Here is a 22,659-nt window from a genome sequence, read left to right as displayed (position 1 = left end):
CCACCACCCCCGACAATCAGCTTAATCTTTTTAAAAGCTAATAAATTATAATTCTTCAATTTGAACTCTCTCTCCATACTCCAAATCTATTGGTCTTTGTTCTTTTCTCTACTTCATAATAATGGTATGACAAGGTACATATGGTTTGATTCATCTCTTGAACAAGTATACTGTGGTGTTAGGTTCATATATGTATTGAAGGTGATGGTGACAAATTGCTCCTAAAGTATGACAAGAAAAACAGAAGAGAAATGCATCCACCGTTCTTCTCAGAAAGAGACTGTCATTTGTTTTATTAACTCCTCTATTGATGGTATAATAGAGATTTTTGAAGGTCTGGGATTCCCTGTGGACAAAGCAGTATGGGTATTGGAAAGGACTTAAGTTATCTGATTTGTCTCTACTACAATTGCAAGTCCCTGTTGGTCCTGATTTCAGTTTTTCATCTCAATTCAGATATCTGGGCAAAGATTTTCTTCCTACATGTGCCTTTATAGATAATCTAAGTATTGGATACTTTGGACAAAGATTACATAATATATAGCCTTAAGAGTGAAAACTGGTTACATTTTCACAAGAGGATGAAATCTGGATACCAGGTGTTTGTGGATGGTCAACCATGAAGTACTAATGAGACAGAAAAACCTTTCATATTTTAAAAAGTCTGGCAGGTTTATAATATTGCCCACTAAAGCCATCTGCCTGAGACAGCTGTGTCTGACTCCAGCTTATGATGGCTCAGGCTGCTCTTTCCCCAAGACAGAATTGCTATATAGGTTAGGTAGATTTAAAATTTTGTTTCATGCAGCAGGTGGACTCAATGCAGAAGAATTCTCATTTTAGTAAAATTGAACGTGATAAATTCTTCACTAGAGCAAGATGATGCATACTGTCATGGAAACTGACTTACTAAACGCGTATGTGACTGTGCAAGCCCAGCCTGTGGATTGCAGTGGTCCTTTCCTAATTGCTTTTAAAACAGTGGCTGTTTCTGTTGACTCTCCTCTTACCTGCTGTACTCTGCTACACATACCCTGGTATTAGATTGTATTGCATTAATTACTGATCTTTTTATTGTGTGTCTCCAGTGACAGAATGCAAACTTCTCTAGAGCAGGAGATTTTTTTTGCTGCTTTTTTCACATGTGCCTGAATGTATGCTATTCTATATTTGTTATTTTATAGGGAATATGTAGCTTAATCTTCACAGAGAAAATAACTTTTTGACAATAATTATTTCCTCTTCTATGTATCATGTAGAAGACACGGGGGAAATTCTGCAAAAATTTCTTCTTTTATTATATAAAGTGAAATCTAGACCCTGAAAAGTATGCTCTCAAATACCATGATAATTCCAGGAGTCTGGTGTATACAAGAATTTTCCTGAGATGTGATAAAATGAAACAAGACAAATACAAATGAAAAAGACCTGTCACAGGTTGTGTTCTCTGGAAACAGACATTTAGTTAGGGCTCAGACATTTAGTTAGGAAATAGACACCTGTGAAAGGAAGGGGATAAAAAGCAGGATTGGGCAGAGGTTGACCAGAGTTGTGAGGCAGGCCTGGCAAAGACTTAGCCGAGCTGGCGAGGAGCTCTGGAGTAAGTATTGCCTGCTGTGCACAGTTCCTGGAAGCAGGATACCTGGGGAAGCACACTTGCAGGTGAGAGGCCCTGAGGGAGCTGACAACAGGAAGCTGTCTGCGGGTCACATTCACTGCAACCTGGCAGCAAGTTCTTCCTCGAAACAGGACCTGATGAGCCATCTTCTTTAATACTACAGGATATTTGAAGCCTATAACTACTACTTTGAAAAATTTGTGAAGAAACGTGATTAAACTTTTAAATGACAACCTAGCAGACTGCAACATAGATATAGTGGTGTTTTATGAGCTATGATAAAAAAAAGAAGGTTCTTCCTGTTGTTCACCAAAGCTTACAGTGACGAAATTGGTTTGTTTTGGAAATAGGTTCTTTTCAGAACATTCATTTAATTTGAGATTGAAAAATATATATTTGAAACCATTTCTTATTGTGTGATTTTCTCCTATAATTTTTCTACCCCAATTATGATTTTGTCAAACATAATACTTTTCAGGAAACAACTGCAATTAATGTGAATTTTATCTTCTTCCAGAATTTCATCTGTAGGTTAATTATTTAAATTTTGAGAGTCTTTGATAGAAGGAGGACATGAATGGATACTAGACTTCAAGGCTAGCCCACAGAATTACATTCTGTATACTTCTCTAATACCTCTGTGTTCCTGAAATCTGAAATTTAACCAAAGTTACCTGGAGAGTGGCCTGGGGTTGATCCCATTGCTAAATTAAAGCTCTAGCAATCAGGCAGGACTTGTGATGGTTAGGGGTACTGTAAGACACTCAGAGATAGGGGTAGGATTGAGAGGAAAGGAGGCTCTGGTGGCAAGGTCTTTGCAAGATGGTCATTTCCAAGTAGAGTATATCAATTGGGACAACTGCCAGTGCATTCCTGTGCCTCTGCTATATTGTGAGTGGTCTTTGTGGCTCCCCTCTCCATTGTGAAACTCAACAGAATCACAGCAAGTGTTCTGGCAGCATACCGCAGATGTGTCATTCTCCCCAGTAAAAAAAAAAAAAAGATGAGAGGGAGCTGTGCGCCTTCTGAATTCTATTTTTAAGTGCCCATCACTTCATTTCAAAACATTTTTTCAAACATGCCATAGATACTATTCTTCCTTGAGATGCTAAATTTGAGGTTTTAGAAACCAAATCCTGAGTTATACAGCATAAAACCAAGTATTTCAAAAGGTTTTAAACACAATTGGTTTTTAATTACTTAGCAAAAAAAAAAAAAAAACCTCTCAAAACTCATTGTACCAAGAATGAGAGACTTTTTTAGCTTCAAAAGCAAAAGCTGAAAAGAAATAAAAATAAGTGCTTAGAATAAAATGTCACTTCAGTTTTGGAATGTCATCTAGGCAAGCTTTCAATATTGTAATCAAAGAAGGGAAGAAGATGGTTCTGCTTGGATTAATATATTAAACACTTTTTCTTCCTTTTTACATAAGATTTATACTTTCTAGACAAAAATGTCCTTTCTGAGTAATATAGGGGGTGGGAGGGGACTGTTTTACATTATTGCTTGCTCTATAGATTACCATCAATTCTGATTCTTGCTTGGGAAACATGTTTTTTCTTCTCCCTTTTAAAAATATGTTAGTGGTTAGGACACCTGTGTGTGTTGAGAGAGGCTATAGTTGGTATTTCACAGGAGAAATTACTCAAACGCCTCATGTTTGAGTGTTTTGGAACACGTTATGACTGAATAAATTCTTTTATTTCTCTGGTAACCACCCTGCACTTCCACCCATAAGTTATACATCTGGAGGTGAATAGGACATGTGGACTAGAGAAAAAAGCTCTGGATCTCCCTGCTCTAAGGAGGCACTAACAGCAGAGCTCATGGGGTATAAAGGGCAGTTTTGCTTTATCTTTAGTGTAGCTTTTTAATCTACACTTGAAATAAAAGAGATCCTTATTTCATGGTGGGTGTAATATGGAATAGGAAGCAAGGACTTCCCAAGGTCCCTTCTAGATCCAAGTCCGTAGACCTGCAAAGTAGATGTTATGGCCAAAAGAACAGCCTGAAACAAAATCCTAACTATCTCACTTAACTATACGACCATAGCAAGTTAATTAACTTCTCTATGGTTCTGCCTTATCTGAAATATGGGGACACAATTAATTATACCTAGGCTTGTTTTGAGTGCAAAGTAACCTAACACGAACAGCACTTGACATGGTGCTGGCATTAAAATGTGAATTTGTTCCCCACTTCTTATTTTGTATGATCTGTCATCTTTCCTAGAGACTGGAATTAGTTACCAACATTTTTATATGCAGGAGGAGACTAGAAAAGGCCTTAATCCCTCAACAAATAAGCCCCTAGATTGCCATGAGTATTTTTGAGTAAGAAGCTTAAATAAGATACAAATCATCAAGGAGCTTGCATTTCAGTGTAACTTAGGAGCCAAGAGAGATGATGATAGTGACGTCATAGCTTTATTTTCATAGTCTGTCACATGGATTTTTATAAAGCCCATTAGACCAAATGTTCTGTCATATAAGGTGTCTTCTACAGAAATGACTGAGGGGAACTTAATGGAAAGTAATATAATGATTTTTTTTCAAATATCATTGGCAAACTGTCATTCTATAAATAGGTTACATTTCCTGAATCAACATTAATAGCAGATATCAATTACATAATTTTGTCTATTAGATCCATACACAGAATGTACATGTCTGTTTAGTGTTCTATACTCCTATATTTTTTAAACCTACCCACTCCCATGCCTCGTCACCACTTGTCACCTTCCCCTGGCAGTGTTAGTGCTTTAAGAATAGGGCTGATTCATTTTAATCCAGGACATCAAAGTAGTTTATACACCTGTGGGTGAGGCCTTTGAAATATTCATCGATTCATCTGTCTTTCATGGCCAGGTCTTTTCATTGCCTGTCTGGACTTTATAACAGTAATGTCCCAAATGGTATTCTCTTCTCATCTTTCCCACTCCCACCCTTTTCCAAAATGGTTTTACCGGGCTCCTATATCTGACTTACCAAGACATGATTTTTATCAAGTTACTTTGGAATTCAATAACTTTTAAAGCTTTTCTCTGACTGCTGGTCCATTTACATAGATTATAAAACAAAATTTTGTCTAGACTTTCCAGGGGCTTATACCACACACACACACACACACACACACACACACACACACACACACACACACAGAGAATATGGTCTCTAAATGCTTAGCCATTCTGTTAATATTATGTGGGAGGAGAGATTACCCACTGGAACAAGATTCTAAACAGGTTTTTAACATAGTATGCTTGATCCTCGAAATGACTTTGATGGTTTGTTCCACTATATGAGCCCAGAGTTACTTTATGGGATGGTTTAGACAATTATCTTCATCCCTTCCCTTGACTATCTTAAGATCAGTTCTCATCTAATTGGTTTCTTCTTTTACCTAAGACCAAACTGCTCGCATTAACTGACCTCAAAGTCTTTTTAATAGGCTATAAACTTTTTAAAGGTGGAGATTAAATTTTTTTATCTTTCCAACCAAGCACAAAACCTAGATTCTTACCTTGATTGTTGTAGGAGCTTAAAAAATGGCATATTGGTTAAATTAATTAATTACAAATGAGACTAGATAGCTTGTGTCTTACTGAGTTTCTAATGTTCTCTTCAGCAGCAGTAACTGGAAAATCCAATTTCCCAAGAACTGTGCCTGATCTTAAAGTTGTTTTAGAGAGAGACTTTTTCAGGATGATATAAAATTTTGATTAAATGAAAAACGTGGTTTATCTCTCTTTTACTAATAGCCCCACATAAAATATTATTTGTTAAATGGAGAAACAACCAAGAAGAAAAGGTTTTCTCAGAAGTATTATAAACAAGGCACAGTACAAAGCTTTAAGATGATTTATACTTTCTATACAGGGCTTGCTCAGTTAATGCATCCAGTTAATAGGCACTAAGAATTTCTGAGTAGGAAATGAGGTTATGAAATAGATGCACAAATATGGAAGTAGAAAGATACTGTATAGTTTAAATAAGTTGATGCTGTTCAACCAAACCTAATGTTCTCTATTTTGCCCTTTCTTCATTTAGTAAGTAGGCCATTTCCTCTGGTATATTAAATATGTCTCCAAGTGAATGAAACTTTTTGGGCTTCTACATTAAGTCATTTAGAATTGGACATAGGAGTTTTCAATTCATGTTCAAACAGAACTAAATAATAAGCTAGTAAGCCGCTTACTAAAAGGTCCAGCACTTGGGATATCCTAATGCAGTGTTTGATCTTCATGTACTCTATTAACTCCGATGCTGGGCCTTATTCAAACAGGGCCAGTGTAAACACATTTGCCTTTGTGAAAATTAGAGAAACATTCCCTTCCTTGAGTAAAAAAAAAAAAAAAAAAAAGTTGAGTATATTATTCACAGCTAGAACAATACTACATCTGGGCCTAAAGAAAATGACACTGTGGATAAATGTCCATCTGGTCTTGTTTGGTCATTCTGGATTTGAACCTCTTGTAAAGAGGGGGAGAAGGAGGAATATGAGGGGATGGTGTTAAACAACACTGGCTCTGAGATTCAATAGTATCTAGACTCAGTTCACCTAAATGGTGGCTCTATAAGTCAAACTTATTTTTAAATCATTAACTGAACCAGAGCATCTACATTTTGTTAAGAATCATGCAAAAACTACTTCTGAGAGGATATGCCTTCTTGGTTCTACCTCTTCAGAACTGGGAGGTGAGGGCCTCGAACAAGCAGGAGCAAGCTTGTGTTTACCCACACATGTGGCCCAAATGTCAGAGCTCACATACTTACATTTTCTGGCTGTGCATACATCCTCACTACCACCACTCCCACCGTACCCTATTTGATATAGAAAATGAGCTAGCCAAATTTGGGCCTCCCACAGCCCAAGCCAATACACAGATGTACTATGCAAGTGAGTGCATGCGTAGCTCTTTCTATGGTATGTGTTATGGCTTGCCAGTGCAAATTTGCATGACAGAGAACCTTTCCCATTGATTTGCATTTAAGCAGGGAGACCCATTATCTCCTTGCTCTCACATATACTCTCATAGAACTTCACCCATGTCTGCTTTGTGAGTACTGCACCTCCTCCCTAGCTATATGCTTTTTTGCTAACCTGGATTCAATTTAAATAGAAGACAGCATTCTATTAAGTACATAAAATAATTCAATGTTTCTATATTTAAATGAGCTCTTTAATGTCTAAAATAGAATATTTTGAGAGTTTCCACTTAGATTTTCTACATTTTACTTAAATTAATGCACGTGGTTTTTTATCCTTTGGGGTTTTCGAAATGAAATATAACTGAAGAAATTCATGCCATATATTTTAAAATGTAAAAGCACATTATATTAGTTATCCATCTTCAAACAATATAGTTATAAATATAGTACCCCAAAATCCTGAACAAAAAGCAGTGTATATTCCCTTTAAGGCTCTGAGTCTATTTAGAACTTGCTAATAATCATCTGGGATGTAGGAGAGACTTTCTGATGTCAGCATTGCTCCAGAGTCTCACAAGTGAGTTCAGTCACTAAAGACCTCAAGCTCCCACAAAAATTCAAATCCCAGTGGAAGGTAATTTACTTAGTGTTAAACTGGATTGGAAAGACTAGTATGGCTCATTTAACAGATGTCTTTTAGTGATAAATTCACATTGAGAATGTAACTTCATTATGATGTTTGGACAGTCGCTTTATGTTTACAAATTCCTTTAACTTTGAATTTTGTATTATGGAGCATTTCAAACAACAAAATTATAGAGAAAAAGATAATGAACACTAAGGCACCAATGCTTGGTCTCAACAGTTATTAATATTTTGTCAATCATGTTTCATCTAAATTCACCCTTCTCTTTTTCTTTTTCCCATAGAACTTTTAAGCAAATTTCAGACATCATGTCAGTTTGCCTGTAAATATTTGGCATTTATTTCTGATGTGTAAGGTGTTTTTAATGTAATTGCCAAGATTAATAATAATTTCCTAGCATCATCCAGTACTCTTCCGTATTCACATTTTCCTAATTATCAAAAATATCTTTTTATAAATTATTTGTTCAAATTAGAATTCATGTAAGGTCCACACATTGTATTTGGCTGTTTATATCTCTTGTTTTCTTTTTTCCTATATAAATATTTATATATTTTTTAGATTTGTTTACATAATTTATCAAGGGAGTTTAAAGCGGAAAATTGCTACTAAAATTAATGCTTTAGACTTTCTTGAAATCTTTAATTTGTACATTTTCTATGTTTTCAAGTCCATCTATATTTAATGCTAAAATGTGAAAGGTTAGAGAGAAAAAGGATTGCCTTTTGTGATTTGAAAACACTTATGATTTCATTACTTAGGGGTAGAAACAATGTAGAAATTTAAGTTCAAGTATATTTTGACCTAACCAAAGTATCACCTTAATTATGAATGTAAATTTGTAAATAATGAACATTTGCCTCTGATATTTTTATCTTTTTGTATTTCAGATTTGGGATTTGTGTTTCTGTATAATAAAATCTAACCAAACAATATGTTCTTACCAAAAATGAGTTTTTGTATTTCTCTACTGTTACCAGTTACCTAAATGACTTGTCCATTTGATAGTATTCTTACTGAGTTCATCTGCTATCTTAAAAATGAATCACATATTTGCTTCTTAATACTTATTTTTCTGTTCTACCAGGTTGGTGCATTGTTTTCTTTCCATATAGGTAAGAGGACAGAAAAGAATTTCTACTGCCACTATAATTTTAACATTACCATCCTTGATTTAAATTGTGCAGTGCTGCTAAAATGTCTCAAGATTTTTACCATTTCTTTTTATAAACTCTCAGTCTTGTGATATCTTTCCTTTCTTAGGATATGAACGAGTCTGCCAAACAAGAAGATATTTTGGAATCCACAACAGATGCTGCAGAATGGAGTCTAGAAGTTGAACGTGTACTACCACAACTGAAAGTCACGATTAGGACTGATAATAAGGTATCAAAGGGAGAAGCATTTTGTTCAAAAAAAAATTAATGTGTCGATTTTAGGAAAGAAGTACTCTAAAATTATGTAAATTAGAGAAGGGCAGTAGGATTCAGTTTCCAGTGTTTTGTCTTAATAGGTACTTAACAAGTTGTTAAATAAACAAATAATGTAATATGGTCCAAAAAGCAAAGATTATATCTTTGAAAGAATGATTTGAAAGACATCATGTTTTACTGGGACTGAGGAATATTTTCTCAGTACCTTTCAATGTGTTTTCTTGGAAGTCATATTTTGTTGAGATAAGAGGAATTTCATGACTATACCAACTGATTAGAGCTAGAAAATGCTTTAGAACTTTACTTAATGGAAAAACCAAAGGCAACCTGGAAGTTGCCTTAGATGATATATTTAGTATATATGATTAATAGTTAAATATTAAAAAGATAATCAAGGAATCATAGCTGGATATGATGACACATGTCTATAATCCCTGTACTTGGGAGGCTGAGACAGCAGGATCACAGGTTCACTGCAAGCCTCAGCAATTTAGGCCCTTTGCAATTTAGTGGGACCCTCCTAGTTTCAAAATAAAACAGGCCTGGATTCAGAGGTAGAATGCTCTTGAGTTCAGTTGAGCTAGATACTGTATCAAAGTTTCTGCCTCCTTTTCTACATGCAACTATGTATGTAATGACCTCAGAACAACCAAGTAGATGATTAGACAATGCTGTTCTCCTTAGCAGTCTAATTATCTCTACAAGATAGCCTAGTGAGTCAACTAGGTGAGAAAACTAAAGAAGCATTTTCATTTTTGGAGGCTGGATATACACCCTTAGGATTATGAAATAGGATTTTATGGAAGCTTGTCTCTCTGAAAACCATGGTCCTGTATCTGACCCTTACAAAAGCTGATTTTAGAGTCTTCAAAACTAATTTATTCCTTCAGTGTATCCTAGAGTAGATAAGAATTAGTCTAGACTATTAGAATAGTCTTAGAAGAGGATGAGGATGAAAGAATTCTTACTAGACTATGAATAGCTGTGGAACAAATTCCATCCCAGGTAAATTTACAAATTCTGCAGCCTTTTGAGCATGTTTTTGCATGTTAAATTATGGAAGACAGCTATTTGTTGAGTATATTACAAGTGAATTATCTATTGGCATATTCTTCATATGTAAATATATTAATAAAATTTATTCATTGAATAGATCTCTTCCAGAAGTCTTAATTTTCAAAAAAGTGATTCTTTTGCAAACTGTAATGTTCTATTCTTTGATTTTTATCAGAACAAATTCTCTTAATAAAATGAAAAATCACTATTATTGTGATTCTAGATAAAACAATTGTGTGAGAACTCTCAAGTACAGTTTAATCCCAGATGGAAGCAAGTTTAATTTGTTTATTTTTAAGCTAAATAAACTCTTCAAGTCGAACATCTCATTTAGAACCTAATGGGGTTTATTTTTTAGCACAGTCATTGATTTCCACATAATAGAAATAACTTAATAAAGAAAGAATATAAATGTAACTGCTAACAAACATACTGTTTTGCAAAACTAAGTGCAGGTCAAGTTCTTCAATAGACCAGTACTGTAATAGAAAAATTCCTGGGTTTGTGAAGAATCAATGTTCTCCTGATGTAGGGAAGCGTTAACTACTTGAAAGTTGGACTTTCTCACACCATTCTATTAGCCTTAATTTTATGAGGATATACTGTGCCAAAGTAATTATACCATCAAGTTTATTAACAATATACTAAAAATCAGATAAAATTCTTTTTTCAATATTTTTTTAGAATATGTGACTATCATACTGAATTTAGATTTTTATGGAAAAACATACTGAACTAAAGTCATACTTGATTGCTCTTTTTAGAATATTTCTCTATATAATTTGATCTTTGTATCTAGTATTACGTAAACTTTTCTTTTTTAATGTTTTTAAGCCTTTCAGATATACCACAGGGGAAATACAGCTTTAAGGTCAATGTTGTTTTCTTTATTTTTTTGTGATACTGGGTATAGAAGCCAGGGGTATTCTATCTCCAAGCTACATCCCCAACTCCCCCTCCTCCCCCACCCCTTTTTTTTGAAACAGGGTCTTGCTAAGCTACCACACACTGGCCTGGAACCTATGATCCTCTTTTCTCAGTCTCCCAAGTACAGATATTATAGACATGTACACAGATTTTATAGCCAGTTTTTTATTCTCCATACTTAAAAAGATAAAACTATACATTGGCCTTGGAAAATAAGAGGTCAATGAACCGAGAAATATTTCTCATTTCCCAGAATTAACAATAAAATAATTTGATCACATTTGAGTCTTTTTCTGATCGATTTATTTTCTTCCTTCATCAGAAGAAATTGACTCTAGCATTGATAGATCCCATTCTTCCTTAGCTCCTGATGCTTAACCACAGCATTTCCTTTATTTTTGGCAAATACACAACTTTTTACTCAACAGAGGCTATTTAAGATATTTGGAGATTTCTATTTTATGTTCAAGGAAGAAAGAATGAATTATTTGGGGATCAATGAATTTTACTGGTCTTTTATTTTATTTATATTTATTTTATTGGATTAATTTCTAAATAGGTTAGAGATAGAATTAATTAATAAAGGACTTCATCATTTAATTCCACTATAAATTTCTTTAAACTGGTCTTTCATTATTAGTAAATAAGTCCCATATTTATTTGGCACTGGGTCAAATATTTGTTTTGCTTTTTTTTTCTCTCTCATAAGCCCAGTTTATTCATCTGATGTTTTCTTCAGGAAATTTTAGAAAAAAAAAAAAAGAAGGAAATCACCCTTTTTGTTCTTATTACATATTATATATGTTTTCATTAAATCCTATCATATGCTAGTGTTTTGAGCATTCTCTATAATGTTGCCATCAGGTTTTTATTGTAAACTGGTTTATTATTGTCTGATACCACTTGCTACTATTGCCAGTTTTCAAAGAATGAAAACTAATTTTAATATTAGCTTAAACAAAATAGAATTAGGAAAATGAATGTTGCCAAAATATAAATATTATGCTGCATGGCTGAAGATAATGAATTTTTGTCATATGCTGATTCAAATGCACTATATTAGTAGTTCTCTTTTAACACTGATTATAGAGAATGCTTCTGGTGATGACTTCTAGGGTATTTATGTGCCCAAAGGCCAACTCATATCTGCTCCAAGTTGGAATAAAATACCTAAATATACAATTAGATGTTCTGCCAAGAATCAATAAATTCAGCCAAATCCTAGATTATGCCACTATAGTAATGCCTTAATCATTACCAAATGGGTAAGGCTCAGGGGCCAATTTTTTAAGTCTAAGGATAGCCAACCTAGACATCATTATCTCCTAAAATAATTTAAGAGTGTTATTGGTACACTGTGACTCTACATTTTATATTTTTGTCTCATTTATTTTCATTCTTTCTCTTTCCCTTTTCTGGAGAATTTGTATTCCTCTCTTTTTCATTATCTTTATGAGTCCAAACAGTGGTGCCAACAACTGGTACACAACTTCTCCAGTGAATTTAAAGCTAAATTAAAGAAAATAGCATCTGTGATTATATTCAAGCTAGATATAGATCTATACCCAGTTAAGAGTTATCCTAACCTCTGAGTCTTTTTAAAATGTGATTTTAAAAAAATTTATTGGTGCATTATAGTCGTACATCTTCATGGGGCACAAGATGGTACAGGCATACACGCACACAACACTGATTTAGCCTTTCCCCAACTCCTACCCCATTCCCTCCTCTCTCTCTTCTTCTCATGTTTGGCTTTGGGATTAACTTTGGTATGTTTGTGAATGAACATCAAGTACATTCGGGGATTTCCCTCTTTTCCTCTCCCACCACATCCAGTTAGGCTTCCTTATTTGTTCATCTATGGTTTTTCTTCCTTATTATAGAATTTATCCTAGGATCCTTTTTCTCCTTAGCTTCTGCATATTAGGGAGAAGATCCAATTTCTTACGTTTTGTGACTGACTAATCTCACTAAGAATAATGTTCTCTAGTTCCATCCATTTCTTTGTTATGGCTGAGTAAAATTCCATTGTGTACATATCCCAAGTTTTGTAATCCATTCAGCTACTTTGGATATTCTGGTTTTTTTTTTGTTTTTTTTTAATGAACATCTTGGCTGGCTCCATAGTTTGGAAATTGTGAATTGTGTAGCTATGAACATAGACACCCTTGCATTAGTTTGGTATTTTGGTTTCCACTTTTGGAGGTAGATACACAGGAGTGGTATTGCTGGATCATATGGGAAGTTTGTTTCCATTCTTCTGAGAATCCTCAAACTGTTTTCCAAAGTGGTTGTACTAATTTGCAATCCCACCAACAACGTAAAGTACCCACTTCTCTATATCCTCACCAGCATTTGTTTTTGTTTATGTTTTTAATGATTGCCATCTAGTTGGAATTAGGTGAAATCTTGGAATAGTTTTGATTTGTACCTCTCTTATTGTTAATGATTTTGAGCATTTTTTCATACATTTATTGGCCATTTGAATTTCTTCTTCTTTTGTGAAGTATCTATTTAGTTCACTTGCCCATTTTTTATTGGTTTATTTGTTTTCTTTCTTTTTTTTGCTATACTGAGATGGAACCCAGGTACATTCTATTTATTTATTTATTTATTTATTTATTTATTTATTTATTTACTTTTGGTGGTACTGGGGATGTAATCTAGGGGCCTTCTACCTCCAGGCTACACTCTCAGACCTATTTTATATTTTATTTGGAAACAGGGTCTCTTAAGCCAGCTTAGGCTGGCTTCGAACCTGAGCGATCCTCCTGTCTCAGCCTCCCAAGCGCAGGGATTACAAGCATGCGCCACCATGCCCAGCAACCCAGGGGCATTCTACCCTCAAGCTACACCTCCAGCCCTATTTTTTATTCTTTATTTTGAAACAGGGTTTCACTAAGTTATGGGGGGCTTCACTAAGTAGCTGAGGCTGGCTGCGAACCTGTGATCCTCCTGTCTCAGCCTCCCAAGTACTGGGATTACAAATATGCACCACCACACTCAGTTTGGGTTATTTGTTTTTTTAGTGCTGAATTTCTTGAGTTCTCTGTATATTCTAGATATTAGTCCTTTATCATAGGAATAATTGGCAAGAATTTTCTCCCATTCTGTCCTCTTTCTGTTGAAGTTCTTGATAGTTTCCTATGCTGTACTGAAGCCCTTCAGTTTAATGCAATCCCAACGTATTGATCTACCTTTTGGTTTCTTGTGCCTTTGGTGTCTTCTTGAGAAAGTTTTTACCTGTGTCTGTGTGTTGAATATTTGACCTATGCCCTTTTCAGGCTGCAAGGTCTGGTCTGATTTCAATGTCTCACCCATCTTGAATTGACTCTTGTGCAGGGAAAGAAAGTACGGTTTACCTACTTTTTCTGCATATGGTTAACCAGTTTTGCCAACACCGTTTGTTGAGATCAAGAAGAAGCTATCTTTTGTCTAGTGTATGTTTTTGGCTCCTTTGTAAAATATCAGTTGATCATAAGGGTGTGGATTTGTTTCTGAGTCTTCTATTCTGCTCCATTGGTCTATGTATCTGTTTTTGTGCCAGTACCATGCTGTTTTTATGACTATGGCTTTGCAGTATAGTTTTAAGTCAGGTATTGTGATGCCTCCTGCATGGTTTTTGTTGCTGAGACTACTTTGGTGATTCTGGGGTTTTTGTTGTTTCAAATGAATTTAAGGACTGATTTTTTTCTATGTCTGTGAGGAATGAATGACTTTGGTAATTTAATGGGTATTCCTTTGTAGATCATTGTTGGAAGAATGGCCATTTTGGTATTTATTCTGCTTATCCAAGAACATTGAAGATCTTCCCATCTTATAAGACTTCTTCGATTTCTTTTTTCAGTGATTTATAATTTTCTTTGTGGAGATTTTTTACCTTCTTGGTTAGGTTTATTCCTAAGTATTTTATTTTGTGTGTGTGTGTGTGGGTTGTCCTGAGTGGAAGTAATTTTGTTTTAAATTATAAAATAATGTAGAAGCAATATTTCAAGGAAGAAATCAATATGCTATGGATTAGAAGCTAGAAGTGCTGTGTGCATATATGTGAGACATAATATACCATTAAAAGCATATTTAAAAATAGAAGCTTGCTTTCTTCTCAGTTTCTGATTTATTGAGGCACAGTTTCAGAAACCTGGCAGAATAGTGATAGCTATGAAGTTTTGCAGTAGGTGAGCCCATCTCATATACCTTCCTGTGACACCCCCCATAGTTCATATTTATAGCACTTATTTTGTGACCCAGGATAGGCTATTTTCCCACACTGTTCATCCTTTTCTGTAAAATAGAACTAATTATATTACCTCACAAAATTGTAAAACACTGAGAACAGTATCTGACACATAATACCTAATAAGTTAATATTTGCATCTTATTATTATTGTGTTCTATAATAGTCTCTTTTTACTTAGTGCCTATATTAGTCTTCATAAATAATTTTCAAAATTTTTACAGTAATGTTTTAATAATTTAAGTAATATTTATTAACATCAGCCTTATATCCAAACAATAAAACCATAATCAAGATTCATATAACTATCACTTTGGTAAATCGTTCCAGTTTTTTTCTATAAAACATACAAATAATATAATGATAATATTAAATAACTGGAATTTACTAAATACTATTTTAAAAGCTCTAATCTTAGCACTTTCACATGTATTAACTAATTTCTTTCTGCCACCTATAAGATACATATATCTCTTACCATAGATAAGGAACCTGAAACCAAAGAAGTTAAGGAATTTGTCTTTACTTGCCTTTGAAATATCTAGTGTAAATAACTCAAAAATAATAAACACTTACCAAACAAATAATCCAATCAAAATATGCAATTGAACTGAATAGACATTTCTCAAAAAAGAAATAAAAATGGGCAATAAATATATGAAAAATACTCAGAATTATTAGCAATCAGGGAAATGCAAATCAAAACTACACTGAGATTTATTCTTATTCCAGTTATTATGGCAATCAGTAATAATATAGACAAGCCAGGTGTAGTGCCACACACCTGTAATCCCCAAACTTGCGAGACTTGAAGCCAGCCAAAGCAACTCAACTAGATCCGTCAGCAATTTAGTGAGACCCTGTTTCAAAAATAATAGGGCTAGAGATGTAGCTCAGAGATAGAATGCTTCTAGTTTCACCACCAGTATTAAAATAAATAAATACAGCCGGGCGTGGTGGTGCATGCTTGTAATCCCCGCGCTTGGGAGGCGGAGACAGGAGGATCGCGCAGGTTCGAAGCCGGCCGCGCTGGCTTAAGAGACCCTGTTTCCAAATTTAAAAAGTATAAAAATAGGTCGGGGAGTGTAGCCCGGAGGTAGAAGGGCTTCCAGGAACCCCAGTACCACCAAATAAATAAATTAAATAAATAAATAAATAAAATACAAAGAGTAAAAACAACAATAAATGCTGGGGAGGATGTGACACTGTTGGTGGGATTATAAATTAGTATAACCACCATGGATATCAGTATTGAGGTTCCTCAAAAGACTAGGAAAGGAGCCACCATATGGCCAGCTATACCATTTCTCAGTGTCTTTCCAAAAGAATTAAAGTCAGAGTACTATAGTGACATGTGTATATCTATGTTCATATCAGCACAATTCACAATAGAGGAATTATGGAACCAACCTAGGTGTCCATTAACAGATGAATAAAGAAAATGTGATTGTATACTCACTGGAATTTTACTCAAGCATAAAGAAGAACAAAATTATGTCATTTTCAGGAAAATGAATGGAACTACAGAATATTATAGCCAGTCTAAGAAAATCAAAGGTCATGTTTTCTCTCATATGTGGAAGATCAACAGAAAATAGGAAACAGCCTGGCGTGGTGGTGCACGCTTGTAATCCCAACATTTGGGAGGCTGAGACTGGAGGATCACGGTTCGCTGACAGCCTCAGTTACTTAGTGAGCCCTCCGCAACTTTGAGACCCTGTCTTAAAGAATAAAAAATAGGACAGGGGATGTAGCTCAAATGCCCCTGGGTTCCATCCCCAGATACACACACACACACACACACACACACACACACACACACAGTAAATAGGAAACAAAAAGGACTTGAGATAAATTAATAAACCAGTAGCATAATAGAAGTGGACTGGGGGATATTACAGGGGAGGGCAAAAAGAAGAAAACAGTTCAAATAATGTCATAACACATATGGGGACAGAATCAGAAAGTGGAATGGGATGTGGAGGGAAATGGTGTCCATGCATGAATATATCACTTTGAATCTCATGATGTTATGCAATTACAGTACACTAACAAAAGTATTTTTAAAAACATGAAAAAAGAAAATGATAGATATGGTACTTGAAGTGACAACCCAGTCTTTTGTTGTTGTTGTTCATTTATATGATTCAATTAGAAGCAATGTAGTGTTTGGTTAAAAGCATAAATTCTGAACCCAGGTTGCTTAAATACAAATCCTGGCTCTAAGACTTAATAGCAGTTGGATCTTTTTTTTTTTTTTTTTTTTTTTTGCGGGTCTGGGGGTGGAACCCAGAGGCATTTGACCTCTGAGCTACACCCCCTGCCCTATTTTTTATTCTTTATTTTGAAACCGGCTCTCACTGAGTTGCAGAGGGCCTCACTAAGTAGCTGAGGCTGTCTGCGAACCACGATCCTCCAGGTCTCAGCCTCCCGAATGCTGGGATTACAAGCGTGCGCCACCACGCCTGGCTCAGCAGTTGGATCTTGTAGATAAATTACTCAGCCACTCTGTACCTCTGTTTCTTCATTTGTAAAATGAAATTTATATAACATCTTCAATGAGTTATTAAAGGGTTAAGTAATTGGGCATATCTAAAGCCCTTAGAATGGTTTATGAAGAAGCTCTTACTATATGTTGGCTTTATTTCTGTGATTTTTTTATTTATACAATTGCGACTATTCCTCTTTTAAATTTTAATATTTTATCATGAGCATTGTCACATATCACTAAAAATTATAAACAATAACTTTAATACCAATCTGTGGTTTTGGAGGTTACCATTTCTACCTAGCTGAGTGCCAGGTAGTAGAAATGGCATGGCTAAACTCAGCAGATTGAGTCAGATTATCTGGGAGGAGAAATAGCAGGACAGAATTATACATGAGCTATAGGACAAAACATAGATAAGGACATGGATCATAAGTTCTGAAAGCACAGATGAGTAGCAAAAAATGGATAGTGCCAATTAATTATTTTAGAGAAACAAGTAGTTATTGAAGGTGAATGTCCCACTGAAAAGCAAACTATGGAAGGAAGGAAACAGAGATGAAGTTAAATAGAAAACTAGATTTATAAATTTTCTCTACTTATTGCCTCCACAGTATACAGTCAGACCAATCTGTAGATTGTTGCTGCTATTATCTCTTTTTAGTTTATGTGAGCGCTCTCTTTCAGGGTACTTTATGACTGTTATTAAAGGCTAATGTCTTCCAAAATGACTGAAAAATTTTTAATTACATAATAGTAACATCTATTTTTAAATTTTTTAAATGAATCAGTTGACAGTTGCTGAGTTGAATGTAAGTGTGGTTAAAGCTGAGCTGCCAAAGAATTCTACATGCCCCATATTTCTTGGGAAATAGAAGACCTGGATGAATATTCATATAAATTTTCATTTTTTGTATAATCAATTAATTTTGAATCTCTAGATGAGTAAAGAAGGTGACCTAACTGGGTAAGATGGGATAGAGGAAGAGAGAAGTGTACCCTAATGTACATGATATATATTTACAAATATATCAGTCAGTCACTAGAAAAGCTGAACTGGAGAAGGAGGGAGGCAGGAGGGAATGGGGTGGGAATTGGGGAAGGGCTAAATGTGTCATGTGGGCATATATGTCTCTATAATTCTTTACCTCATAATGGTATATGATTATAATGCACTAATAAATTTTTTAAAATAAGTAAAAAGTAAATTATATGGTTTTGAAGGGAAAATATTCTACTTTTTGAGTTTTCTATTTACTAATTTGTTTATTTTTCATATTTACTTTATATATCTCTATCTTTACTGTATTTAATTTATTTATTGTCTAAATAACAGTGTTATTTATTTTTTTAATTTTTTATTGGTGCATTGTAGTATTGTAGTTGTACATCTTTTTTTTCCCCTGCAGTACTGGAGATGAAACCCAGGGACATTGTACCTCTAAGCTATACCCACATCCCTATTTTTTGGAGTACAAGATGGTAGAGGCATACATGCACACATCACCCAATTAGCCCTTACCCAACTCCCATCCCATTCTATTTACTATATAAAGTAAACCTTTATTTGACTTTGTCTAGATAAATGGAGACTACTCAAATGAGAATAAGAAAGGCTATTTATTCAGAGAGTGCTATAGCAAGAGAGTCAGTGCTTTCATTTTCATTTGGCAGAGACTCAAAGACAGGAAAGGTAATTTAAAAGATGTTTTTTTATCAGAACAAAGGGAAGGCTTCAGATATGTTCAGTCATGTCTAGATACATAGAGAGGAGCTTAGCCAGAAGTAGACCATCCTATGTTATTAGTTATCTTTGTCTGAGGGTTACTCCTTAATTGAAGTGGGTGCCAGGCAGAAATGGGAAAGCTGGCTGTTGCTGAATGAGTTCTATTTGGGACTGATTGCCAAAGAGGTTGTGGTTTAGCTTCATGGACTAGTTGCTGAAAGTTGTGGATCAGAATTCTGATGGTGTATAGGCTGTTATTGTCTGTTATCCATTTGTATATCCACTCTCTCAACTTTGTGCATTGACCCAAGGAAACTGGCTTCATAGAATCATCAATTATATTAGTCTTCATCAAGAGAAAGATTTTTTTCATATAAAGGGCTTTTATTACAATAGAAACAAAGTAAACACTAGTAATATTTATTCTTCTTCCTCAAACATAAAAACAGATATATGTTTTAAACTAAATTTTAATATAGACCCTGAATTATACAGTGCTTATTTCTAAAATATACAGTATAATGATTTAATATTAGGTATTTAATGCAATGAACAAATGTTCTAACATGATTTAATGCCCTTTGGATATTGCAATTAAATTTTTATTAATGGCTTAATTATATTTTTTCCAAATTATAATTAAATGTTTCTTGCCCTTTTTTTAAAGAGATAGTTGCGTAGGTTCCCCATTTATTCCACCAAATGTCTCTAGTAATTATGTAAATCTTCAGGTTCATTACAAGGAATTTAGATAAAGAGATTATTTTTAAAGGATTTAGAAGTATTACAGCATGTGTTTAATTATTTCAAACCTTTGATTCACTGCTGTTTTTTACATTCTTTTCTGTCCTGGATTGTCTTTCTCAGAATGCAGTCTAAAAAGAACTTTAAATTTCAACTCCAAGCAGTTGGATGTTATTTTAACGTAAATAAACCATACAGGTGTTGCCTCAGGTAATGTACAGCAGGAAACCTTTTGGGAAGAGTCATTGTGCTAAGGATGAAATCCTTGCAATAGTCTTTGAGCCCTTGGGCTCTGTCTAGTCACTGTGAGAGCTAAAGCATAGGAGGGAGGAGAAAGGCATTCGTTAATCAGCAGGTAGAATTCCATTTAAATGAACCTGGAGGGACCACAGAATTGCTATATTAGATCTAAGTCTCTTTGAATTGAAAGCCAAATCCTGTGGAAAGTTACAGTGGTAAGCTTTCTCTTTTTATTATTGTAGACAAATCTGTCTGGGAGCAGTAGAAGGTATTTTTCTTATTCCAAAGCAGTGGAGAGAACGACTTGCTTTGACCTTCTGCCATCACTATATTTGGATGTAATATCAGAAGGTATTAATAAATACAGTTTTTCTAAATATTTCTGGCCAGCAGGGATTTATAAATTACTATTGTTTGGGAATAAAGAGCATTTCTTGAGACTTATAATTTGATTGTTGATAGGATATATTAATAGAATTCTTGCATCTCTAAGCCAAAAGTTATAATATATGGGCTTGGGATACAGGAATATATTTTATGTATGTAAGTTATTAAAATGAGATTCTGCCTGTTACTTGAATAATGGAGAAACTACATTTGTAATTCTTATAGATTTTCTGGTAGACAGACTTTCTGTTAAAAAATGTTCACATAATTTAAGGAAAAGTAAGGAGCCAAATAAAAACTCAGTTTTTACAATTACCAGTAACAAATGTAAATACAGGTGGCACTAAGTTGGTCTCCATGAGGCTCCATGCAGGAGTAATAGCTCCAATTACTGTCACAAATGTTTGTAATTGTACCTATTGCTGCCAGACAATAAATGCTTTTTAATATAGCAAGGCCATAAATGTACATGCTGCTGTTGTTTAAACAAAATACAATTTTCAGAAAATTTATCCTTGAAACACCTGCTATAATCAGAAGAGGTGAATGCTATCAAAATAAACTGCCTAAATTAACTAGACACACATACATTTTTAGAGCAGCCTGCATGATTACTCAACTGCCACGTCATTCCAGAAAGAGGAAAATACTCGCTGGTGGACTTTTATAACAGGCTTTCTTTAAAAGAAACTACACAGAAGCAGAATATTCTTTTTGGCTATTGTATTATTTTTAAGCAAGATTTTGTTTGTGGGCTTAAAGTTAGACTTGCAAGGTCAACTGTTTTTGGCTTTGTTGCATGTGAGTCATGGATAGATATCAGGGTTGTGGGAAAGAATAGTGTGCTTAAAATTATACTGCAAAAATACAGCAAATGAATGGAAGGAAAAAAAACAGCCATCCCTAAAAAAACAGAAATAATTTTCTGTTGTTTCTGTCACAGTCTTGTTTAATATTCAGGATATTCTGTGTTTGAAGATAGTTGATGATGCCTTCTTTTCAGTTTATTATGAGAATGATCACTGTTTCAATTGGACTGGGGAAAGGCTTCATTTCTCACAAATTAAAATAGGAGAACAATATCCTTGCTTTAGAGATTGTCATCAGCTATAACTAAAGAACATCAACAGTAGCGGTAGATTTTAAAGAAATGCAATAGAGACCACATATTTTGTAAGTACTGCACACGAAAGTAACTAATGCCTCACTGCTGAGATACTTTAAATAGACATTTGTGATTGAGAGCAGTGAATTATTACACATTGATTATAATTAAAATGTCTAGACTGCCTAAATATTTCATTATTGCAAAGTATGATTTAATGTTTCCTTTAAATTACTTAATATAGAATATGAATTGAAGCAGAAAACATTCATTATATGGACCTTACTATAAAATGTACTTTTTAATGACTTGACTTATTTTTCCAATCAACCATATGACAATAGTTCTTACTCTCACTGAGTTTTATTTAAAGTCTCTTAATATTTGCGAAAATTTATATCCATTGGTTTTTATGCCATATAAAACATATATGATTTTTATACCAAAGTAACAATTTGTGTCCCTTGGTTCTTTAAATATACAGATAAAATTCTGTTTATTGTTTTTGTTTGCTTTTATCTGGTGAAGGAACACTGACTATTCATATGAGATCCAAGTTTTTGTTTTGTGCTACTAGAGATTGAACACAATTATACCTCTGAGATACACTCCTGACTCTATTTTTTATTTTTATTTTGAAACAGGTTTTTGCTAGGTTCATGAGAGTCTCACTATTTGCTAAACCTTTCCTCAAACCTGTGATCCTCTTGTCTCAGCCTCCCAAGTACTGAGAATATATACAGGTGCCAACATGGCAGTCTGAGATCCAAGTTTTGATTAGTAGTTTCCTTAAGTTAGAAGTGATGGTCAAGGATATCTGGTCCAGCTCTCTATAGGCAGCATCCTGTGAAATAAATTATTTCTGATTTGACTTATGAGTGTCTACATTCCCAAATCTCTTTTCTGAGCTTTAACTCCTTCTAAAACCTGGAAATCCTCTCTGGAAACACCTGAGGGGCCATACAAAAGGAATGTGAATGGAGTTAACATCAATAACCAGGCAGAATCAACATATGGAAACTCCTTTAGCAGCAGATGGTAGTCAGTACAGATAATCTCTGAATATACATTATAAGTGCAACTATTTAATTAATAAGGTATTATAATTAGAGATAGTAGATCTC

The 22,659-nt window shown here is 34.4% G+C and overlaps 1 protein-coding gene across 1 annotated transcript in view; it reads left to right on the top strand.

Annotated features, from left to right (window-relative positions):
- IFT57 (intraflagellar transport 57) overlaps positions 1–22,659 on the top strand; it is a gene marked incomplete at its 3' end in the record, with an annotated part of 67,055 nt that overhangs the window by 14,757 nt on the left and 29,639 nt on the right. The window contains exon 6 of the mRNA XM_080696138.1: positions 8,459–8,581. Coding sequence (XP_080552264.1) covers positions 8,459–8,581 — 123 coding nt within the window. The remainder of the gene's footprint in view (positions 1–8,458; positions 8,582–22,659) is intronic.

This window comes from Muscardinus avellanarius (assembly GCF_963383645.1).
Source record: "Muscardinus avellanarius genome assembly, chromosome: 5".
Taxonomy (NCBI): Eukaryota; Metazoa; Chordata; class Mammalia; order Rodentia; family Gliridae; genus Muscardinus; species Muscardinus avellanarius.
This window is presented reverse-complemented; position numbering and strand designations above follow the sequence as displayed.